Below are 27,184 nucleotides of genomic sequence, written 5' to 3' on the forward strand. Positions count from 1 at the left end.
GAAATGCATGCTACCGTCCACGCCCTCTAACCCCGGCTTGAGCAGAACTCAAAATTTACACATGCTACAAGTACAATAAACAGTTTAGAGACATCCGCAGATGTTTTCATAAGGCGGTGCACATGGAACCTTCAATGATACACTTGTGTGTAATTTCACGAAAAGTGGCGTATGGTCCCCAGTAAAATAATGGGTTTGCCCTAAACGAGAAAACAATGGACAGAACTAAACAAACTGGAATTCAGAAAGGGGATCTGAGGTTATGGAGCCTGCATATCACAGAAATTGCCAAAAGGCAAAAATAAAAAGCAGGCACCATATCCAAGGGGTGATTATAGAATACCCAAAGCTATGAAAACGGGAGTTTGGAACCACCCAGGCCGAGAAACTAAACAGTACCAATAACACGTCATAAAACTCGTGCTGAACGATCTGAGACGATCGAAATATAACAGCCCTAATTGAATGTACGGGGAGACATTTTACGGCCGCCACACGGCACAAACAACCGCGTTGCTACGATATTATTGCCAGGTACAGACTCTCTTGATCGGCGCAACTTGCGAAAATGAGAGCAAAAAAAAAAACAAAACAAAAACGATGACAGAAAATAGCAACTTTTTTTTCATTCGCCATGCATCAAATATTTTACTCGTAAGATATAATGTAGTCTATTCAGTTTGTTTTATTGACAATAATACATTATTTATAACTGTTCTGTGTATATCTTTTTCGTGTCATCTGTTCACTTTGCGTGAAATCCGAGTGGATGTAAATATTAACTATAAATGTTACATCTATTCAATTAGGTTGAATTATTGCTCTCCAGTGCAATAAATATTCACAGGGAACTGGCTCGCTTTTGAGACGTCATATTCAATGGGTTCTTTTTTTAACTAAAGATGTATCAAAATGTATAATGTTGTTCAACAAGTCTACTTAAGAATGTATTTTGCATATCAATATTTTAAAAACTTTTTAACATGTAGAAATACAAAAATGACAAATATCGAAAAGAACAGAAGAAAGGAATTTTCTCAATAGTTAGTTTAAAATATATTAACGAGCAATTAATTTTACTATTCATTACAGGACATGTTCATGTTGAATTATCGTGAAGAACACGCAAGTACAAAATGCACGAACGATAACTGTCTCTAGAATAACATTTACCTTCTTGACGTACTATATAAAACAAACATTAATTACCCTTAATTTGGGTAGTTTTTTTTTCCACCAGTCTGACTAAGTACATCTCCAATTACGCTACTCTTATGATGTGAAGACGTGCTATTGATAGCCTCGTTCTGACTACCCTTCCGCTCGCCAATCAGAGCCTTGCTTCCAACATTTTGTATGTGCAAGTAGAAGTTTAAAAAATCTATATTTAGCCTGGGTTTTTCATAATTCTTATGACGACCAGAAATCATATTTCAGGAAACAGACTTGGTCACGTAAACTGTCAGACAGCCGGTTAGCTCAGTCGGTAGAGCACTCGCCCTGAAAGCGAGGGATTCAGGGTTCGAGTTCGGGACTGACTGTACATTTTTCTCACCCGTTGACATTCAACGCTATTTTGATGGTTCAGCTAAATGCTTGTTCAAACAAGTCGTCTGATTGGTTCAAATAAAAATAGATTTGCGAAAATAAAAATAGCATTTTCGGAAATCCAAATATACAGAAAGATGAATGTGAATGGGTCATTCTCAGATCTTCCGTTCGTTTAGTAGATCAAGTATTTTTGTCAGATTGTTGTTTCCACTATGATAGCTCCAACAATTATGTGCAAATAATAAATTGGACCGTAAATATAGCATTGTTTTAGACGTGCTTAGTGCTAGAACAGATTTCAAATAAAAGGATTCGTAGAGTAATATCAATTACTGGAAAACTTTTTAGCCGAGGCGAAAACCCTTTACAGAGAGACAATTTGGATATCACTGAAATTGTTAAATGTCGGAAGAAAAAGTAATAAGTCGGCAAAAACATAGTTTAATACATTTAATAAAATATACGCAAGACCCTCTCTAAAATTTTCAAAATAGCCACCAGCATGTCTGAAAATAAATATTTAGTTGTAAAGCGTAGGAAGCAGAACTAACACAAATACAACAAAACTAAAAGCATTGAATCTCATAAACATAGTTTAGATGTATTTCAAATGTTCATATGAGCAGGATAATGAAACTAACATCTTCAAACAAGATGATTCATAAGTTATATTGGAACATTTCGGACAAAAGTCTACAAGATTCAATTCCTTATTTATTCAGCACTCAAACTGAAGTCACCCTAACAGGTCCAAACATTTCCGATCAAGAAAATCAAATCCATCCATGATGTCTAGGATGACAACAGACAAATTCTGTTTTTGCCTGTGCTGAAAAACAAAAACTCGTCTTACACCCAAAGGTGTATGATGACTCTCTCATGCTGTAATTTATGAATGAATATGTAAATCCATACGCTACTATATTAAAATGGTATTAAAAGAAAAAAAAAACATTCGTTTTGTTTTATTTCTTCTGTTAATCGAAGAATGGGGCATTCAAGAAAAAATGGAATTTATTACTAGCTGATGGTGCGGTCTGAAATATCTTGCTCCCGGGTAAATGTTTTGCGGTAACTCGACAGAGCCTTATTACAGCCTTAACAGGTTTTCTCGAGCCAGATTTTTCCAACCGCACCTTTATCCAGTGAAAGATTCTGAAGCTGGTCGTCAAATCAGTGAGTATCCACAAGTCACACAAAGACTAGAGAACGTAGAACGTATTGGGAATGTTGGTCCAAGCCAAGACTAGACAGCAGAATATCGGAGACAAACTGATTACTCTTGGAATGTCTATTTGAGCCGCACCATGAGAAAACCAACATAGTGCATTTGCGACAAGCATGGATCATGACCAGCCTGCGCATCCGCGCAGTCTGGTCAGGATCCATGCTGTTTGCTAACGGTTTCTTTAATTGCAATAGGCTGATAACAAAAGGACAATGACAGAAAATAGAAAATTTAGTTAATTTTCATTCTTCATTTATGAAATATTCATCGGGGGCCTCCGTGGCCGAGTGGTTAGAGTCGTTGACTTCAAACCATTTGCCCCTCATCGATGTGGGTTCGAAACCTCATTTGGGGCGTAGAATTCTTCACGTGAGGAAGCCATCCAGCTGGCTTACGGAAGGTCGGTGGTTCTACCCAGGTGCCCGCTCGTGATGAAATAGTGCACGGAGGGGCACCTGGGGTCTTCCTCCACCATTAAAGCTGGAAAGTCGCCATATGACCTAAAATTGTGTCGGTGCAACGTTAAACCCAACAAAATAAATAAATAAATGAAATATTCATCGTGTAAAATACATATAGCCAATTCAGTTTGTTTTATTGTCAGTTTACCCAAGTATATGATCATATTATGGACCTACCACGATACTTTATACCATAGTCCTGTATGACAGATAGCTAATGAGGCATAGTTGTGAAATTAAGCCTCTGAAGCAACTACTTTTTCTTTGTGTACGATTTTTATGTCATCAGTCAACTATGAAGACTACCTGAGTAGAAAACAATAACGTAAAATCTGACAAGCATAAATGCATATAAATATTTGATGTAAATGTTCAGTTCATTCAATTAACATTTTCGTCCGAGTCTGGTCTGTTGCTCCCTAGTGTTTTAATGCTGATTCAATATTTGGACAAGACAGACAACGCTGTTACAGATGATATATTTTGTTTTGTGAAACACTACAGTTTACGTAAAAAGCTATGCAATTAGCCAATGTAATTAAACTAGGAACAATGTTTACAAATACCAGTCGAAGTATAAAATCAAAAGGTCAGTTAACGTCTGGGATGGGATTTTTTCCATTATAACTAACATAATTTCATATATGTGTCACTGTGACCTGACAGCACTCATTAACAATCTCCTCGTGTTTTTACAAATACCAGTTTTAGAAATGGTTTTATTATACTGAATCAAGATATTTCTTCAACGTAGAACTTTATATTTGACAGTTGATGTTACTCTTGGCAACATTTTCCTCAACCTATCTATCATATACATTGTAACAACAGCTAGTACGAGTCAGTTTCATGAAGTTGATCTTTCATACCAGAAAGACGAAAATGTTTCAAAACGATATGTTAACTTTTAAGAAAATGGGCACAAATAACGAAAAGCAGAAATGTTGATTTGATTTTTAAATATATTGTTGCAATTTTTAGTATTCCGAAACATAATAATCATTTAACCGAAGCAAACGTATTGAGCATTTTATTGCCAGTGCCATCTATATAGCTTTACCAACTTGTAGCTCTTAAAACAAGATTTTTGTTGAATATTTTGGACAATAGAAGCTTCGTTGCGAATGAATACACGTGAGAAATCACTTATATTATACTGATTTTTTTTATTCCAGCACATATATAGAAATACACTATATGGGTCGCAATTTTACAAAAGTGAGAAATGCCTAATAATTTTTGTTATTCCCACCGAATGAGGGTATAGTTTTGGTATTGTCCGCCCGTCTATTCATCCGGTGCAATATCCTAAACATGAATTAATGGATTTCAGTAAAACATAGAAGAAATTTTAACTGCTATATAAAAATGCCAAGAATATCATTCGAATCGCCTGGAGAAGATTAGATTTATGACCCTATACAAGTAGACACCCTCGTTTGTACGACTGAAAAATTGTTGCAAAGATGTTAAACCGAACACAGTCATATCTAAGACATGAACTGAAGGATTGCAATACAACATTGAAGAAATGTTTTTTTATTGGATTGAGAAATACTAAATTAAAGGGTTCATTTATTAGGTCTAGAGCAAATTGGGTGGATAATGGGGAAAAAACTACAAAATATTTCTGTAACTTTGAAAAAGCTCATATTTCAAACAAAACAATATCATTCCTTGAAAAGGCTAATGGACCGATTATCTTTGACCAAAATGAAATCTTACACGAAACCGAAACATATAATAAAACTCTTTACAGTAAAACAATGTTAGTGGATGATTTCAATCTAGAAAATGAACTAGATGAGTATGATATACAGAAGTTAAGTGCTGAACAAGCCAATGATATTGAAGGTCTTTTAACTTATAGTGAACTACATGAAACATTAAAAAATATGAAAAGAGATAAAAGTCCTGGATGTGATGGTTTTACGTCCGAGTTTTTCAAAGTGTTTGGGGGAAATTAGGGCATTTTGTTGTTAGAGCAATAAACTGTGCTTTTTTATCAAATGCTTTTTCAAAGAATATTAAGCTAGGAACCATAACTTGCATCCCAAAGGAGAATAAACCAAAACAATTTTTAAAAAACTGGAGACCAATAACACTCTTGAATGTACTATATAAACTGGCTTCTGTTAGCATCGCAAATATATGTTGAAAAAAGTGTTAAATATACTAATTTCAAATGACCAGACGGGATTTGTGAAAGGTCGTAATATTGGTGAAAACACCAGGTTACTATATGACATTATGCAATATACTGAAGCAAATGATATTCCAGGGCTACTTGTACTGATAGATTTCGAAAAGGCATTTGATTCAATATCCTTTAACTTTATTGAAGAAACGTTAGATTTCTTTAAATTTGGTAACATGATGAAGAAATGGATTAATATGTTCCTGTATAATACAGGGGTTTGTGTACAACTGAATGGATTTTTATCAATTTTTTTCAAGGTTGAACGTGACTGCAGACAAGGAGACCCAATTCCACCTTATATCTTTATTTTGTGTGCAGAAATTTTAGCTATCAAAATACGACAAAATAAGGATATTAAGGGAATACAGATCGAAGGTGAAGAATATAAGATTTCTCAGTTTGCTGACGATACTTCTATATTACTAGATGGAACTGGCAGGTCTCTGAACTCTACCTTGAATCTGTTGGATAGATTTTCATTGATATCTGGTTTAAAGATAAACTATGACAAGACAAAAATCAGTTGGATAGGCTCCCTCAAATATAGTACTAGGTCAATTAAAACACGATGGAAACTATCGTGGGGGATACTCAATTTAAAGTGCTAGACCTAGATTTTGATGTTGATCTAAACAGAATGTATGACTTAAACTTTAAAGAAAAATTAAGTAAACTGAAAAAATAGTATTACATACTGGAAAAGACGTAAATTAACACCAATAGGTAGAATAACAGTTGTCAAGGCAAAGTTACTTCCTCTGTTGACAAATCTGTTTAAAAGTCTGCCAACTCCTGCTGTGAATTTTATCAAGAATCTTACTGATATGCTAAATGAATTTGTCTGGAATGGTAAAAATAAAATAAAGAATACAGTGTTTATCATAGACTACACTGAAGGCGGACTAAAAATGATCGATATTCCAAGTTACATATATAGTCTAAAAATTAAATGGCTAAGAAATTATGTTTGTAACAGGAAGAGTAAATGTTATAATTTGGTAAGATCAATATTTGATATGGAGAAACTTTTTAATTGTGGCAAAATATATGCCCAAATTACTATTGAAAAATAAAAAATACCTTCTGGATAGATGTACTGAAGGCTTACATTTCTTATATAGATAAGCTGCCTATTGTTAATACAGCACAGTTACTTAATCTGCCACTTTTTTATAATAACAACTTTTGTATAAATAGAAAGCATATTTACATATCTTCATTGTATTCAAAAGGGATAAGATTTGTAAATGACATAATTGATGATGATGGAAAGTTTCTAGACCATAACCATTTACAAGAAGTAACTGGAAGGCCGCTTAATTTCCTCCATTATTTTGGGTTAAGAAATGCTGTTACTAGTTATATTAAAAAAATAAAGATACCATTAGAAAAAAACAAACAACTCTTAAATCCAAATATTAGTTGTTATATGCATCCCATTCTTTTAAAGACAGATATAAATAAATTTTTATATAAAACTCTTACCAAAAATGAAGATATACCAACAAGTCAAACTAAGTGGGACTGCTTAAGTGAAAATAGTATAAATTGGAACCTAATGTATAGTTATGTTTTTAAGTGTACACGAGATACATACATACAGTGGTTACAAACGAGAATAATACATAGAATTTTAGCAACAAACTCCCTACTGTTTAAAATGAAAATTAAGAATAATAACTTGTGCACTTTTTGTCAGAGCCAGGAGGAAACTTTGATCCATCTCTTTTGGGAATGTTCAAAGGTTAAGCCAGTCATACAATATATAATAAATAAACTTGAACATTTTGACCCAAATGGTGAAATAAATAAGTTGACTGTTTTGTTTGGATCTGGGAGAAAAGACTACATGTTAGATATTCTTTTTTTAGAAACAAAAAAGTATATATACTTATGTAAACGGAACCAGGTTATGCCTAGCATTGCTGGTTTAAGAAATAGCCTTAAGTTCTCATGGGAGATATATCAAGCTTCAAATATGACTGATTTAGAATTTGACAGATGGGCAATTGTAAGACACTTTTTATGTTAACTACATTTGAATGGTAATTTTGAAACTAAATAGTACTGAATATTGTACAATGAATATATAAACCAATAAATTAAATAGTTATCAAAAAATAATCAACCTTTTACAGTAATGTGAAAATCTGTAGCATTCTTTATTGTTTGCACTGTAAACAATATTTATATTTTTTGTTGCAATTTATTTTGTCTGTTTTCTCGTTTGCTCTCTTCTGCACCATAAAAAAGGGGTATTGAATCTGTATAGTTACATATATGTTATATTGAATGATGAGTACATGTAGTTCCTTGTTAAAATGTTAGTGTAGTCATTGAAAAGCCATAGAGCTTGTCTGTAATTATTTTATATGTCTTATGAAATAAAAACATTATCCCCGTAAAAAAAAAAAAAAAATGTTTTTATTGGAATAGGGAAAAGCGGGCATGCAAGTTTCAGTCATATTTCCAGATGAAGACGAGAGGCGAGAGTCATTTGCCTTGGTACTTATACATACGGTAATTATCAAGTGTTTTGTCTGGAGCCATACCTGAGAAAATGTAGTGTGGAAGTGTCACTGAAATTGCTTATGAAGCACAAGAGTTGTGGTCATTAGTACTTATATAGTGTATACTATATAGTGTATCTCTTTGCAGATGGCATCGGTCCATTTTTGGTATGAGATTTTCATAGCAAGCTTGTAAATAAATAGCTTCCTTGAATATTGAGTTTGTTTGTTTTGGGATTAACGCCAATTTTAAACAGTATTTGGCGGACAGTTGAACTAACCAGAGCTCAGGGATTCTGTACCAGTACAAACCTGTTCTCTGCAAGAAACTGCCAACTGCCTAGAGGACGAATGATTTCAGACACAACGTCTTTGATCAAATCGTCACGAAGAACGTACTCGCATTCATGCTCCTGTGACAGATCCGTTTTGTTGGCTTTGCTTTAAGATTGAGATGTGCATTCTGATCACGTGGGTCAAGGACAATGGTACTGTTACTGTTACTAGAAAATGTTTTCTGCTCAGTAACATGACCTTTATTTCCCAACAAATTTATGCATATTGTCCAGGCGTGCCCGCCCGCTTAGCTCAGTAGGGAGGGCGTAGATCGACGGATCGCGGGGTCGTGAGTTCGATTCCGGGCGGGGCGTATGTTCTGCGTGACGATTTGGTAAAGACATTATTTTGTCTGAAATCATTTGTTCTCCACCTCTAATTCATGTTGGGAAGTTGGCAGATATTTGCGGAGAACAGGTTTGTACTGGTACAGAATCCAGGAACACTAAGTAGGTTTATTTTCCGACGTCAACATAACTGAAGTACTGTTGAAAAACGGCGTTAAACCCAAAACGAACAAACATATAAACATATTGCCTAGGAGCATAACATAATATTGCGGTGCACTGGTAATTCGACCAATTTCCTTAAGTATTTCTGCATTGTTTACCAGGATTAGTTTGCATGCTTTTAGTAATTAATCGGTTCTTTAAATTGTATTATCACATGTTTGACGTCGCGGGAGTGAAATAAATGTTCAGTCGCCGACACCTCACCACACGCGTGCTTCGTGAATCTTATTTTTTCAGGAGTTCTTTAAGGAAATATTTTCTAAAAGGTTTTAATTAGTGTCTGGTTTTAATGGCATACTGGCATACAGTTACTCCTTCAAAGACGTGAATAGATTTAAGATTTATTATGTCTCTTTTAATCGAAACTGAAACAAATTTCAAGCCTTTGTTAAAAGCATAGAAAATAAAAAGCGAAAAAAAAATGCATAGAAACAGTCACGTTCCAAGGCCGCAGCCTTCCTAAAAACAAAACCATACAGCAGTTATGTATTGATATGTGTGTGTGTGTGGGGGGGGGGGGTTAACGTGTAGTGACATGTAAATGATTAAAATTTACGCAAAAATATATCGTAAAAGATAAATATTTAAACAAAAAGGACGAACCAAACAAATAAAGGAACGCAACAGGGCATCGCCATGGAATGGTCAAGTGCAGAAAGACCGCTGGACTATTTACATCGGTTAATTGTGCGCAGTAATGGTCAGGTGCAGAATGACCGCTGGAGTAAATAATTTTAAGAGGCTTTTGTATATGTTACGTCCATTGACTATTAATGATAGATATGTACTTTAGTCTGAGTAAAATTGACAATATCGTCGTTAAAGAAACAACGTAATAGAATTATTGTCCGAAAGTGTAGACCTGCACTCATGAATATTTCCAATATTTCCGTAAATCGATCATCGGTGTCCGAACGTAAATAGCACTATAACTATTGTGAACGCCAAGAAGAAGACTATTGTATATATATATTTCTTAACTGACATTATTGTCTGATGTGCAGATAGCTGTCTGGACAAAGCATTTAGTTGCCAGTCTCGGGGTTGTGAGTTCAAGTCCTTTGTCTGACCATATTTTTTTCAAGTGTTTTTTTTTTCAAGAGTTATCTATCTGCAAACTTACTAGGCAGGAAACATGTCACAATTCTGTGATCAAACTTGTAATCATGAGAATACTAATGGTTCATTTATGGAAAGAAATACACTTTTATACAAGTTATCCGCTGTAGAAAATGTCGAAAAGTGTCTTAGATAAAATACAAGTTATTTGTCACCAGCCTTTCCAGAATATAAATACTACGAGAGAAAACAAAAACGTCCGTATGTTACATAAAAATGTAAAAATAAAAGCAATGTTGATAGCATTGCATTACATGAACTAAAAACAATGATCTGTGTTGAGTCAGACACATAACGACTACGTCACCGTGTCATTGGTTAACTATATAGTTCATTTAGTAATAGAGACATTTTCAGGATACAATTATTGCGTAGTGTAACGAAAACGCTCAAAAGTATTGGCGACGACTAATTAGTGTCATGTCAATACTTACGGACAATAGTATACGATAAACAACGAGTGACCGTGTCTACTTTATATAGACCGATATCGATTTGACACTCACAAGCTCATAGACGTGACATCAAAAGTGTAATTACTCACATTTGTCCTATGCGTTCGTATTTATGTCATGTCAATTCTTTTGATTGATATTTAATAACTTGATATTTCACACTAAGTCAATTTACCTACCGACTATATGAAATTTATAAGACATTTGCGCTAATCGTATTTTCATACCCATTAAATATAAACAGAGAAAAGTATACCGTGTCTGCAAAATCTATACAATCGAAATGCTAGTAAGCTTTTAAAAAAGAGATAGTTCGTGTTTCTGTCACGGATAAATATTCCTAAATAATTTGGTCCCTTGTGGAGCATTAAATACCTTAATGTCGGTATAATTCGCGCACATATAAACATAAACCATGACTATAAATATATTGCGTTATCTCACGACATTACATCCAATAATATTGGCCACACAGGGGTACGAATCGTAACGCCCTGCTAAAAGTACGGGATTCGAGAATGCGTATCGTCGTGCGCTTGAAATAGTATAAACTTCATAGATACGAGTTCTCGTGCCCTTCCAAAAGTAACAGATTCCAAGATTCGAATTGCAATGCCCGTCCAGAAGTACCGACTTCAGAGATATGAATTGCCACTCACTTCCAATAGTACCGACTTCGGAGATTCGATTCGCCATACCCTTCCAATAGTACCGGCTTCGGAGATTCTAATCGCCATACCGGCTTCTGGAATACGAATCGTTATGCCCTTCAAACAGTACGGGCTTCAGAGATAAAAATCGTCATGTCCGACCAATAATACCAACTTCGGGATACAAATTGTCGGAGATACGAAAACCAGATAAGCATGCACTTACTGCATTTGCAGAAGGAAGATTATCTACACTTTTCAAAGTAAGGGGTTAAAATGTCTAGACTAAATGTAACTTAAATCAGGGACTTTTTTCAAAAGGATACTTAACGTTCAACTTTTGATTTAATTGCCAGCTTTAGAAATATCGCTTCGAGTTCTTCACATTGTAATATTTTCACAAAGGTAAATACAACACTTGCACGTATACATTAAACGGTCAGGAAGTGTGTAAGCTACATTGATTGTGTTATGTTTTATAATAAAGTTTTATTTCTAAGTCTCTTTACCAAAATGATACAGACCGTGTAACTGAATGCCCTTCTGGTGGTAATAGCTTTTCACAAAATGATTGAAATTTCATATTAACTTGTAAATTTATTTGAATGTTGCGGATCCTTGATATTTAGTAGAACGTTAAGATGTTCCGTATTTTCGTGTCTTTTGTCGCTAGTGGGCATATTTTCAAATCATCGTATTGTCATTTATATTTTCATACAACGAGTATATGTATACATAAACATGTTCAACATTATCATCTACACTATCCCATATTAGGTATGGAACGCCGGAGCTGTCTTATGTTAGATGAATACGAGGTCTCTTCTTTAGTTAGAGCAATATCTTCTCAAGATCTCTTGTCTTGTTCATTATTGTGTTGTCATGTTGACTTTCAATGCTATCATGTCTAACGTGCGTGCTATTTTGTCAAAGTGACGTATTGTTTTGTTAAACTTCTCAAAAGACTATGTTATCATGTCCATTAAAGCAATGTAAAAACAAGGATGAATATCCAAGGTTAGGGACACTGTCCAGTAACTTTCGAACATGCTAAGGATAAAGAGTAAAGATTTGTGCGAACAGTAAAGTCTTCCGCCTATTTTGTCATGGATCATTTCAAGGTAGTGCCCTGTCACACCCTATATAGCTCCCTTCGGCTATAGCTCCCCGGGGAGCTATATTCGGAGCACCATTTCCTATATAGCTCCTGCGGAGCTATATTCTCCGTATATAGCCCCCTTACTAAAACTGGAGCTATAAACGGAACACCTGTAGCTGTGTTCCGTATATAGCTCCTCTCGGTGTTTTTATCCAACATGGACCACGTGGCTTATTTAGGACATTTCGTTATGTCGCGTTTTTAAAGACTAGATAGTGCAAAATATTTTACACATGATGACTTAATTCTAATGGAAGGGTCGTTACTAGTACTAAACAACTAATTGCCAGTCAACATTTCTGGACAGTTTTGGGACTTTTGGGCAACTACCTTATTTCGTCAAGTCCGACAAAAAACTAAAATCTTCAGGTATACCTAATTAACGTTTGTTCCAAATTTGATAATTCTTTCACATAGTACAGAAGATGAGTGCCTGTCAGTAGGATCAAGAATGTATTTGGACTCGAGGGTCATAACTGCTAGACGAGATACAAAACTTTGAACTCATGTTCCTAACTTCAGTTGCCAGTTATTATTTTTCTTGTACAAGTTGGTGATTCTTGGTCTAACTGTATCCGTTTCGGGACTATGTACCTATGAACCTATGCACTCTTGCTCTCTAGCTCATACGTACGAATGGCTCGAGAAATCAAATTTACAAATCCCGACCTGTCTCCCAAGTAGTGTGGAAAATCGTATATCCAAATGACACTCTACCAAATAATCATGTTTTGTTTTACTCAAACAATACTGCTACAGTATTTTGATTTTTCCATGTATATGGAGTCATATTCGGGTTTGTACATGCTTGCGTTCGTATACAGCTCCTCTGCCTCAAGGAGCTATATAAGAAAACGTATTTCGAATACAGCTCCCCGGGGAGATATATCCGAAGGGAGCTATATAGGGTGTGACAGTGCCATTCTGTGTTCGTTTATCTGTTAGTTTTGCCGATGAAGGCTATATGTGTTTTTATTTCTTTCATTCTGATTATTGTCCTTGTTTTTCTTTTTCTATAGAATGAAAAGGAAATATTCTTTAATGTTCAATATTCTGGCAAAACTCGGTAAATCATACTGTCTGTTTTATCAGAGAAAACAACAATTTTCTTTCATATTTAGCGGTCGACAGTATATCTTATTTCCCAAGGCAGCCGTTATCTTTTATAAGTGCCATTATTACAAGGCAGGGAATTATTCTTTCAGTTGTTTAGGAAAATCTTGATTTAAAGTGAGATCAGTCTGCATCAGCTGGATTCTACTGGTTTTTGATTTAAGGTAATTCTGCACGTTCGGATAAAAATTCTATAATACAGAAACAATGATTATTATAAATTAGAAAATTCGGCAAATAAAAAGATAGGGTCGTGTACTTGATTATTTGTCAGACTAATTTGAAAAATTTAGACCTCACACAATTTTTCTGTGTGCTTGATTTTGGGATATTTGCTCATGATTGAAGAGATCCGCATATTTAAACTGTTTTTATGACATTATTTGGAATTATTTAACGTGTCAAACGTATTAATTTCATATTTTATCTTTATAAAAATCATAAAATGAATCTCATAACCATTTGCCCTGTCAAGGCTTTACCCCGTACCTGGATTCAGTGTTGTTATATTTTCAAGTCCTTTGGGATCGTGGAGTCCATACAAAACATGTGTAATAGAATTCCGCTTAAGCCGGTGCTAGGGGGCGTGAGAGGTGTTCTCATAAACAGACTCAATTAAACCGCTATTATTTTGCTTGGATGCACTGTATGCTTCTAAAGGATCTTCTTACAGATTTTATTATTTATTCTACGTTATCTGGATAAATGACTTTACGCCATCCATTCCGCTTATCAAACTTGCAGAACTACCTTAAGGCGATGGACCTGTAATTGCAATCGACAATTTCCGCGCAATGTCGTGGTCTCATCAGTTACTTCGATATTCTTCGTCAGCAAATTTAGTTTATATGAACAAAGGTTTCGTTAACAATCGGTTGTTTGACGAACTATTTGTTCCTTATAATAATAATAATAATAACAGCAACTGCATTGTATTTCTGAAAGGCCGGAAATGTTTGAATAAGTCTGAAAATACCACTTAAACGACCAAACAACTGAAGTGAAAAGTGCATGGTTAAGACATATCTACAACATTTGAATATCAAACTAAAGCAAGCATAGTTATGGTATTGTAGTGTGAAGTGAAACCGATAGAAGTTTTTCAGGGAAAATATATATAACATATATTCAACAGAATTGATAAAATTAATCAGTTCTAACAACAGTATAGCCTGAGAAACCGCCGCTTTCTCTTTCATATATAAAAGTAATGAAGCTGTCTTTATAGTTTTGCACTTTTACATTTTACATGTAACAAAACAAGAGATAGAACCTCAAATTTTAAAAGAAAGAAACACATTAAATAAAGTTCAGAAATTGATTTCTAAGGTCTTCAAATAACCAAATATTATTAAACAAGTGTGGATTTCATGAGTGTTTGTGTCATCAATGATTGAAATTTTGAGACTTTTCTTATCTGTGTTTGTAGAATTATAACTCATGCCTCAATGACAGGTATTTTCAGGTAAAAATACTACCAAGCATTGATATCTGGAAATTCGCAAGCCTAAATAGTGTAGTGAATAAGAATAAGATATCATCTTACTATTGGGCGTTATTTTTTATAAATATATGCATGTTTAGTATTCATTTCTGTCAAAATACATTTGTCACGTTGTATTACTGATTCTAAATAAGCAGTCTTTGTGTCTTATTGATCAAGTTACTAAATAAATACAAAGTGGTTTGGGAGGATATGCAATGGTTGCTGACGGTATCGCTTGTTAATGTCTCCATAATATAGCGAATTCGTTAGAGGTCGCTTTTTTGACGATTGCTTGTTTATATATGATGCAGTTAAACAATCTTAAAATGTTTTGAACATACTATTAAAAATAGTAATAAACTGCACATTATTTCCTGCAAATAAATTAATGATATTTTAGTTATTAATTATTTATTTTTCATTTTGTTGGGTTTTATGTCAGACCGACACAATATTAGGTCACATTGTGACTTTCCAGCTATTGATGGTGGAGGAAGACCACAGTACAATATAACAGGCCGCCGGGTGGGCATCTATGTAGAACAACCAATATCATTCAGCCAACTGTATGACTTTCTCACATAAATTCTAACACGACCAGCGAATAACTTACATACGTGTAGAGCTGCAATAACCCACGCGCGTGCAATGATGTCATCAGATCCAGGTGCGTAGCACGGTCGTAAAAAGTAGTTAAAAACCATTTTTTCTAACACTGTTGTAGTATGTCGTGTTAGAAACGAAATAACAAGTTCCCAAGTGTGATTTATCGTAGAATAACCCGACGTTTTCGTTCTTATGCGAAACAATATATAATTCAGGCCTACGGCCTTCGTGATATATTTTTTTCGCATAAGAACTCAAAACACGGGTTATTGTATGATAAACCGCACTTGGGAACTTGTTATTTCTTAAATAACTCTACATCTGAAGCGGAGTTTTGAACCCACAGTGTGAGGTATGGCATGTGATTCAAAATCATCGACCTTGGCCGAGATTATCCGTTTTCAGTTATTTTGACAAATAATTAAATGTATATTAGCAGCTGTTTTCGATTCAATAAGTAACCATGTCTTTTAAAGCATTCGTTATACTACCGAGCCCTTTGTTGTTGCTTAACAATTACCGTTTCCAATGCTCATACATCATTAATATTTTTTAAACCTTTATTTAGGTTAGAACCACTGTCACTTTTCTTACAAACGAATTTTAAAGGCATATATGATAACTGTGACGCTAGTTTGAAAATAGACATTTCACGTATAAGCCAAATGTATTTTGTATACAACAATTTTTAGAAAAAATAAAGTGCATCTTAACTTGATTTGTTAAACGAAATGCCAAGGCGTCACAATTCCTACTACACAGAATGCATGCGAGTAAATTCTGAGTATTTCATCTAAACTATTAAAATGCGTAACACCATCGTCTCGATTACTTTCAACTTTCAATTTTTATGTCAATACGTAAGTTCATACAAATTGAACAGCTTAACGCTTCAGTAAAGAAAGGCTCAATGAGGGTAACATGTGTATGTTTAATGCAGCAATATATCAGACAAAGACAACTTTATGTACACAGTACTACTTGTTACAAGGATCATAAGAGTAATGTACAATCTTACATCATCATGGGTAATGAAAACCAAAATCATTGTAATCATCAAAGCGCACTTACACTAAATAATAACACATACCTTATTGATGACACACACTCACGTGATTGAAGTTATACAATAAATACAATTAATGGTATCACTAAAGTTCTTCAAACATAAGTTTTCTCTAAATGCAGCAGAGATATATTGAACGTATATTGTTATTTTGCAGTATTTGCATACACTTTTATTGTCTGTTTTCATATGCATCGCCTTAATTGATTCCAAATGTATTGTTTGATATAGGGAACAATCAGGTAAATAAAAGAATTACGTAATCCTTCATTCACCACTTTTATAAATGACTGCTTAAGTTAAAAGGTATATTTTCTGTGTATTTTGACATTAAAGGGAAATAGTACACATAGCTCTATTCAGCAGTGCAGTAACAAAAAGTTAGAGAATCATCAATGGAGAGATGTCATTAAAGTCAAGATATTTTTATAAAACAGTTTAGATCATATTTTCAAAAGTGATGACCTCAGAGGTTAAGAGTGCATGTTGGTCCAATAGTGCTCTCCAAACAGGTTGATTGCAATAAAAACACGTACCTATTAACTGTAATAATCGATCAGCAATTGATCATTCTACGGTTAAACAATGATGCACTGACAGCCGCTGCTCATTGATGAAGATGCTGTTTGAATAATGGAAAGCGTTTGGAATATATTTGAGCCGTGCCATGGGAAAACCAACATAGTGGGTGTGCGACCAGCATGGATCCAGACCAGCCTGCGCATCCGCGCAGTCTGGTCAGGCTCCATGCTGTTCGCTTTTAAAGCCTATTGGAATTGGAGAATTGCGAACACGACCTATTCCTGTAAAATCGATCGCGATTGCCAGCTGTCTGGTTACATGTGGCACGACACCTGCCACTATGGTTGGTTTTCATGGCAAGCGGATATTTTTTTCTTTTTGTTTTATTTATGAAAAACTGCTTTGGAAATTTTAGCGTTGTCAACATTTCCCCGGAATATTTAAGACTGATGAAATGTAAGTACATTCCTTATCATATATAACATTATCGTAACAATTAACGACGGAGAATAATAGGAATATAATAGATTAAACAACGTGAATAATTGACAAGAACAAATAGGTTTCATGCCTTATTATGCGCCATTCCTGTTACGCTGCTTCATTCATTGTTGATATGTTGGTTAACAATTGCAATTCTTAAAAAATTACACAATACTGAAGCTTTCGGTTACTGAAATCTATTAAATAGCAGCTAACAGAAATTTGCTTAATGGCAAGAAACCTAAACCTGCGGATGACGTCTTGATAGAGATATGTAGCTATTAAATATGTAGACATAGAATTGTATTTAAATGCTAGTTAAAGAAATGTAGCATTAACTTTATACAAAATGATACCATGTAGACGGTTGCAAAATTATTTAAATAGCTGATCACAGAACTTTTGTAGCTTAGTATCAAACGTTTGTCAATATTGCTTGAAACATAACTATCATTTTAATCAAACAATACACTCTGATGAATTATCAGAGCATGAAATTTCTGCTGGAATTTATGTGAAGTAACTCATTACAAAGATAATTGAAAATAATCGCAGAATATTGGGTCTGTATGTAATACTGTTACATTTATATTTCACAGCACTCATGACGACAGTATCCCAAATTTATCAAGGCATTTGCTATGTACTGATTTTAACTTTGAAAATCCAATTTGCTATGCACTCATTAGAAAACAACAATTTATATAATCAGTGTACTATTACCTTAATATACCTATAAGATACTATTCACCCTGTAAATCATAAAATGATACCATTGGAGCCTGTACACAGCTGGTGCTCCAGATCTTACAGTGTTAGCAGAGGAGCCGATGTGATTAAAGCTAGGTTAAACAGGCTGCGGTGTATATGTTTTGAATATCATTGATATTAGATTCATTCATATCCATAGCAATGTTTTTCATGAATATTGTTTCTTTACCGAAATTGTGTCAGTGATAAAGCCTGCGTAGTCTTTTCTTACAAAAAAGTAATACAATTAACCATTTTTATGCTCCACGAAGGCGGAAGCATATAGTCGTCTCTACATCCGTCCTGCATTTCTCAGCAACAACGGGATGGAAGCTTCACTCCCAAGACGAGATGCGCACATTACCTTAATGTTCTGGTTGGATAATTTTTCACTGAGTTATTGCTCTTTAATTATTCAACATTAGTAAAGTATAGTGCCATCCTTGTACGGAGTATTTCTTTGCTACCATCGAAAATTATAGGAAGCTTTACTCTCAGAAGAAGATATGCATAATATTATTATCTTCATGTTCCGGTTTGATGCTTTTCCACTGAGTTGTTACGCTTTGATTTTTCAACATAAGTAGCAATTTTTATTGCCCAGGGTATTCCTCAGTAACCAGCGAAACTTCATAAGAAACTTCACTCCCAGTAGGAGATGTGCATATCATATTCCTGTTCCGCATATCTTATACGTGCTTTTTATCATCAACTACTTGCTAGATTTCTTTGGAAATTTCATTACGTAGAAAAAACTAAGAAAATAAAAAAGTGGAAAACCACAGGATGCCCAACACCACATAAACGAAAATAACGAAAATGTTGCAGGCTCGGTTTGATTTAGCCTGTTCATCCGCCATTATTCGAATACTTTTTTGCTCTATTTTCATATTTAGTGTCTGTATACCAAAACGATATCCAATGCCAATATTCACTTAGATATGTTTTCTTTGGATATGTATTTCAAATGTGGAAAATCCTCAACATAACTAAATATATGTAAATCAAGTGCGTATGTAGAGCTAGATTCATTATCAAATGTTTTGCAGTATATAGTCGAATGTTAAAACCCTTCCAGCTGTTTAGAGGCAGTACACATTTATACTGTGTTTAGCAATGTATGTATGAAGAGTAAACTCATTTAACCTAGTGCTTATCATTGTTTGTTAATTGTATGTTTACACAACCTATATGTGGAAATTGTACATATATATCTAGGGTCTATCTTTTTACGATCGGGCTTTGATTTGCATTGGAAGCTTTAGCTAAAACAGTTGCATGTTGAGTTTCAATTTTTGTTAAAATGCATTAACTTTGTCACATTGGATTATAATTGCATGAAAAGAGTGCTGTATAAATGTGGTATAATAATAATGATATAATAATATAATTTCATAATAAAATATACAAAGTAACTGGAATAAATGTAATTTGTGCTTAAATATAGCTTGTTAACTACTTCATTAAAATTTAGTGACAATTCGCTTCAACCCATTAAATGATTGATTAATGGAATTTACTAATTATCACAGTTTGCATGTGATGTAAATTAAAAATGTCTCGAACTTTTGTCTGCAAATAATCTTTATAAACTGTTTCAAACATTTGTATTCAAATAAACTTTATTACATGTTTAAGTCATGAAATGTTCGTCATTTAAAAGATAGGTGTTGCTGTAAACTGTGTAGGAAGTTCTATTCTAGGCGTGTATGTAGACAGAACGATTGAAGACATTGTCGAAAACTGACTGTACGCCTTGCTAAAGGAAATGGCATTATATTTGTCCATTCTAATAAAGAAGAATTCAATACATGGGTTGCGGTTTTGAGCAATCAAGATGTTTGAAATACTTATGTGTCCTTATGAGAATAATGAAGTTGTACGTTTTCGTTTAAAAAATGTTATGATCTAGGATTATATGTGTATCATGTATAGAGAGTACGAAATCGGCCTGTTGTTCCAACGGCTTACACCAGAGAATAACATTTTGTTTTGCAGTACTGTCAAAAATAGGAAATGAAAGGAACTGTATTTTTCAACTATGAATGTTAGATAATTTACTGATTCATAGCAGCTGTATAAATATGTTCATATAAGGTAGTGACATTTTGTACATTCATTAGATAGATAATAATGGATTTTATAGAAAAAGAGTTTACATTCACACGGTAACAGTGTTGTAATCTGAAACTATATTTTCTAATTAAAATAAATTTGGTAAACAACATTTATCTCTGACCTAATTCTAAGTAAAAAAAGCATATTACTTCTGACGGTTTCAAAAGCTCATTAGAGCTTATGTTATTTGTTACATTAGCACCGACTGTGTAAATAAAATTTACTTGGCTTGACTTGACTTGGCAAAACAATATCATCCGACGAAGATCCTTTGGAAGCAAGAAATACAATCTAGGGAAACAAAAACAGACCCGACAAAATAATATAGCCCTGTCAGTTGAAAGTAGTTTAACATCGGATAACTTTTGATTTTAGGTCTTTTGATAAATTTGATGTTAATTATTCTGAAATAATTAATAATTTGCAATGTAATATTGACCAAAACTGTTGCACTATTGATTCGGCTAATATAACCTTCAAACAGATTGGTGTATTCTCATTTTAGAATTCATTCAACTGTAGAAACATCATACATTTGTATTTGATAAATGCGTTTAAGGTAGTAGTTAAAGAGTTTATTATCCCTGAAGATTCGCATGTCGTATTTCATGTTTACTTTTGAATATTAATGATGACTGTAAATTTTTTTAAAAAGCCATATGTCAACCTCGGAGAACAAGAAAGGGTCGATTAATTATTCATAACACAAATACTAATATATCATGTACCATTGCTAACCTGGAGACCTTAGAAACCATTTATAGTGGAAAGATCACAAAATTGTAAAAAAGGCTTCTCACATGACGCAGATACTTCTTTGTTTTGTTTTTCAACACATTAAATATAAATGATAAGAGCTTTGGAGTGGTTGAACCGTTCTTGGGCGAATTCTAACGTTTGGCATAATTCATGCCGATTGCCTTTTCTCCCAATATTTCAATAATGAACAGGTTTGAAATAATCGTCACTTGGATCATTGATGAATAATTAGATACCAGATCGTGTCATCTGACAGAGACAGATATTAACGATTTTGTGTACTATTATGTTATAGATGATAAAATCTATATACTATATATTGCAACCAAGCAAGCTAACTATGATAGGTTATGAAACGTACAACACCACTCACATCCCCTTACACCAGCTGAAGTTATTTTGTGGTGGTGTTGCTTTCTATGCTTTCAAAGGATCATTTAATAGAATGCATTGATGAACTATGACTTTCGTTCTGAAACAAGAATTACTGTGAGCCGCACTATGAGAAAACCAACATAGTGCATTTGCGACCAGCATGGATCCAGACCATCCGCGCAGTCTGGTCAGGATCCTTGCTGTTCGCTTTTAAAGCATGTTACAATAAGAGAAACCGTTAGCGAACAGCATGGATCCTGACCAGACTGCGCGGATGCGCAGGCTGGTCTGGATCCATGCTGGTCGCAAATGCACTATGTTGGTTTTCTCATGGTGCGGCTCACTGTAATCAGTTAAGTATAATTACATTGCAAAATAACACTGCTATTGATGATAAACACAGACGTTAAAGATTCGAATCCCGGACCTCTGGATCGACAGTCAAGCGTGTCACCCCTAGACCACCGGGCCACCTTTACTGACTTACACTTGTGTTTTTGTCTTCATACATTAACGTTGTTGATTATGCACAAGAACCATCTTAATGGTTTATTACACCATTCTTTAGGTATACGTTTTCTACAAATAAATAAAACAGGTGAAATTATGCTAGAAAGTACAGTGAACGAACACATTACAGTCTTCAAATCATACAATAAATAACCGCATAATATTTTATTAATGTTGCTGTTCTCCCGAGGACCTGATGTAGACTTCCTGCTGAAAAAATACAGTAGATTTATCTAATAAGTTTCCAAGTCTTTATTAAACCTTCATCAGAATCCGTTTTCGCGGGCAGCGGAAAGTCAGCGACCTTCACCATTCAGCAAAGGAAATCTTTAATATTACATATGCAATTATATAATGTACATTTTATTTCAAACATTTAGGTACATTACAATATAAATTTTTTTTTCTCAATCCGCCACTTTCAATTCAAACAATGGAATTGACAGTCTGCCAAAATAGAACTGGTTGTGTGTTTTGACATCATAGTTGCATTTAACAGGACAAGGTTTTCAGAATATCTTAAGTATCCAACGTGCAAGACAGTAAGGCAGATTATGTAATGGTCAGGTAGATTGTTAGTAAAGATGTTGATCGTTTATCTAATATGCCAAAAACAACCCTATAACTTCTTGCCGCTCTCAGCAACTCTCGGATAGTGTTAACATAATCAGTTGAGCATACTTGCATATGTGCCATGAGCAGCGGTTGAAACAAAATATGTAGGAAGAAAACGTGAACACACTCTACGCACCAAGCACTTGGACTAGTCGCTTTGGTCTGTGACACCATACCCAATAGCGAAGACGTCGAGGAGATAAAGATCGTCCAATATTACTCCTAGAGAGTGTCTTACAAGCCAGCTATATAAACAGAGAAACAATTTTGCTCTAGATACAATTGTTCACTGTTGACATTGTTGCTTCTATAATGGGCATCTCGTGGAATATCAATTACTCTCTTTTTCCTTTATTAATACAAATCTGTTTTGGACAATTACATGATTGTCAACATTTCCCTGGAATAATGCAAGCTCACGGAATGTAAGTCCATTCCTAATTATTTTTGTCATTACATCATCTCATTACGCACTTATAACATTATTGCAACATTTGTTAACTTAAAACATGTATTAAATAGCTGGTAAAAGAAATTATATTTAGACGCAAATCGTTTTCACGCCCATTCATGCATTTGCAGTAGAGCTTCCTGTACCAGTTTAATCATCATCTTTTGTATATTTAGATATTGACTTCAAATGTAGAAAATCCTTATCAAATATATTAACTTTGCTGAATAAATTAATTAATTATGTATGTAGAGCAACATTCATAATTAAATGTCATGCAGTAACAGTCGTTTGTTTAAAAATAAATCTTCCAGCTTTTACGTGGTAGTACACATTTGTACTGTATTCAACCATGCATCTATACAGCGTGTACTATTAAATACATACAAACGTGTTAATCTTATATTTAAATAAACTATATGTGGTATTTTTTTCGTGTTTTCAAAAACGGAAAATGGGTCTCGTATACCTTTAGATAAATTATTTAAAAGCGAGTTATAAAAAATGTTAAACACAGATATATATTATTTAGCTAGTCACAGATTGTTTTTTTAAAGTAATCTTTTAAGTTGAAGGATATCGAAGTGTATTAAATAGCTGCTTACAGAAATGTATTAGGCAGCTCAGCTGGTCACAGCAACAATTCAAAACAGGCTATTAATATTTGTTTTATGTTTGTTGTTGTTGTTTTTACTTGTACCTAAATGAACTTTAAACTTCACTTGGATAAGATGTTCCAACATCTTCATTTGAAAAAAAAATATAAACGGCGTAATTTTTCTTTAACATAGAGATAAAAAATATGCACAGTTGACCACACCATTGCATATAATTGTTGCAAGGTATAAGATACGACAATTTCCCTAATTTACCAGGGCAATCCTTACGTCCTGATTAAAACTTTCAAAATAGAACATTGGAAAGTAATTTATATATTCAGCATCCTACTTAAGTAACATAACTGTAAGGGAATATTATTCACCCTGTTAATCATAAAATATAGTGTCGCCTACAGAATTTAAGTTGCACATATAGCAGACGACACTCGATCTAAGTTAAGTTACACAGAGAGGAGCGCTTTTTGCATTTTGATTTTATTTACATGTATTCAAATCAGTAGCAGTGTTTTTCGTGAAAATATTTTCGTTATGTTGGTACAGGATTATTTGTTAGGTCCTATCTTCCTACAATACGTAAGGCAATTAACCCTCTGTAGTTTCTTTTCATTTCACGGAATGAAATAGCCTTATAATAAATTAAATTATAACTCTATAACATGTGAGAATACTGATGTTTGACAATTATCAGAAATGCCAATATTTGATGTCTTCAAAATTGGTAATTTTTTTATATTGTAATGGAATGGTTGATAGCAATTAATGAAAAAATTTTGTGTTTTAATTAGCTAAAACTAATATTCAATTGTAGGTGATACTAACATGCACAAGCATCTTCTTGTCTATTTATTATGATAAGTACTAACTGTTGATTAAAGCGACACGTTCACATATTTAAGGTGAACTTTCTTTCATCTCTCAAAAGTCCATAAAATATTGGTACTGTAAAAGTGACCAGCGGAACAAACATTTTGTAAAAATACTTGCAAAGAATTCTTATTATAGATAACCAGAACTGTAGTACAGAAGGGTGTAAGTCGTTGCAACGCTTTTGAAAAAAGGAGAAGATAAACTATAAACATTCTTCTTGCCCTTTTACCAATATCTAAGACTTATTTTCGCTCATTTTATCGTTATTAGTGTCATATATATTCTAGTCCACGTTTGGTGGAAATGAACATGTTGAAAAATTTGACTCCAACTATGAGCACTAACCTTTACGATAGATAAAAGCAAATTATTTCCGCTGAAAGAAATTACCGCCGACAATATACATGTAGCTTGTAAGTAGCTAATAAGTAGGATTTTACACCAATCTTTTTATAAAGAGACTTTTATTGCAAATGATATTGTTAAAAAAGATGGTGTCAAAAAACGCATAAAACGCAACATATCAAAGCAATAGCAGACTCAGCAGATAAAATAATTCAGTCAAACCTTAAACATCATATAATCATTGGTTCAACTGCAAGTATCAATACTATGAAGATGTATTTCGATAAATTTCGTATAGGTTAAATTAAAATTACTGAAATAATGTTTTTGCTAATATAACTTTCAAAAAAACCTAAAGTCATCTTTCGTTTAACAGTAAAAACATTAATTTTGATAAATGCGTTAAAAGTCATTTAAAGAACATTTGTTATCCCGTAACAATTACAAGAGACTAGTATTTTATGTTTCTTTTAGAACAGTAATAATGTCTGTGAAATTTATAGCCACTTGTCAGAATAAAATAGTTCTTTCCCTCAAACAGAAAAGGGTCTATTATTTGTACATAATACATCATATAGAATCATTCAACTGAAGACCTTAGTAATTGTCAAGTCATGGTGGTTGAAAGATCACAAACTTGTATAAAAGGCGTAGTTATCTTCATATTAAGAACAGAACATAACATAACAGAATTTTTATTCACTTGAACTCAAAGTTCCTCGTGATAAACACATTTACAAGCAAATTAACATGGCATGAAAATAAGTATAAATAAATCATAGAGCTTTGGAGAAGCGAAGTCGCTCATATCGAATTCTAATGTTTGACGTGATTCGTTACTTCATCCCAATTTTTGTTTGCTGTGCATTTAAATGTGTTAAAGTAACGATAATGTCGCATAAGTATTTGATGTTGATGCTTTAGAAATAAAGAAATCTGACTAATAAAATAATAGTTCTTTTCTTCAGTCTTCTACGCAGTGATCTCCCTTACATATAGGTAGAGATTTCTGAAGTTGAAGAGAAACAACTCCTGTGTGCAGTTTGACTTTTCTTAAAAAGACTGCCCCCGTCAAAATAAGAAAAGTCATATTTGGAAAGTTATTATTTCGTACCGCTAACAGGAAAAGTTTGGTATATTGGGTTAAAAGCTATAATTTCCTCCAAAACACATCTATTTCAGCTGGATTTTTACTTGAAAAATGCGCATAATTTCACTTAAGTGTTAGAATGTTTTATAAACAACGCGCATTCAAACGTGTACCGTGCATATAAATATAATAATTGCGCCGGGCGACATCATATTCCAATAAGTGCTTGTCATGCCCTTTCAATAGTATTGGCAGCCAGTGTATAGCAGGACAATTACTAAAAACACTAGTTTAATAGCTATTTGTTCGATCAGTAAATGATCTTTCTGCAGTTGAACAATAATTCGCTGTTTATTACTGCTCATTGTTAACGATGCTATTTAAATGATGGGTAACTTTGGGAATGTTAAACTTGTTATGTTTATTGTATTAATACAAATTTGTTTCGGTCAGTTTGATACTTGTCAACAATTCCCTGGAATAATTAAAGACGATAAAATGTAAGTAGATTCCTGAATTTCATTCTATGTATAAATTATATGAGCGCAATTTTATTCTTTGTAGAAACAACTTTCATATCTGCTACATAGCTTTTTGCAGCTAGTATGAATATCACCAAGACATATATTTATATATTTTTTTCAAATTGACATAATATAATTGATGCTCTTCTGTGAAATTACTATTATCACGATAAGGAAACGTACCCCGGATATTGCCTAAAATGATATGCAAATAGGCTTTGAATCTTGCTATTTATATGTTTTCCTATATACGATATGATGATTTATCACTTGGAGAGCTTATCTCAGCGTTGATTTATTTGAATTGCACAGTCTTGTCTAGCTTGTTGAAAATAACGTGAGCATGAGGTTGGTTGACATGCCCCCATATGCGTTAAAACATCATATCCTTTGCATAGGTTTCTGACCGCTTATGGGCGGCGGTCCTATTTTCAACTTGCTTCATGTCCGTTTCGCTTTAGATGTTATGTATATTGTCTTGCATGTTGATGGTGTTATTTGTCTTCACTATTCCTCCTCCTTTTTATATCTGTCTTCATGCCCTCCCCATTTTCTACTTTCCCTTTACCCTTCCCCACTCTTCACTCCATTCCCCCTTTTTACATCTTTCATACAATTAAAATGTCTTTATTGGTGTATATTTGAAGCAAACCATCTCTTATATATTTCCACTACAGTTTGACTTACTTCACGATATGTGACT

The 27,184-nt window shown here is 33.8% G+C and overlaps 1 protein-coding gene across 1 annotated transcript in view; it reads left to right on the forward strand.

The window, feature by feature from the left end:
* Positions 1-5,006: 5,006 nt before the first annotated feature.
* Positions 5,007-27,184, forward strand: part of LOC128547790 (phospholipase A2 inhibitor-like) — an 85,443-nt gene continuing 63,265 nt past the window's right edge. Inside the window, exons 1-2 of the mRNA XM_053520982.1 lie at positions 5,007-5,189; positions 5,698-5,879. Of these exons, the coding sequence (XP_053376957.1) occupies positions 5,007-5,189; positions 5,698-5,879 (365 nt within the window). The remainder of the gene's footprint in view (positions 5,190-5,697; positions 5,880-27,184) is intronic.

Source organism: Mercenaria mercenaria, chromosome 13, assembly GCF_021730395.1.
Source record: "Mercenaria mercenaria strain notata chromosome 13, MADL_Memer_1, whole genome shotgun sequence".
NCBI classification, from domain to species: Eukaryota; Metazoa; Mollusca; class Bivalvia; order Venerida; family Veneridae; genus Mercenaria; species Mercenaria mercenaria.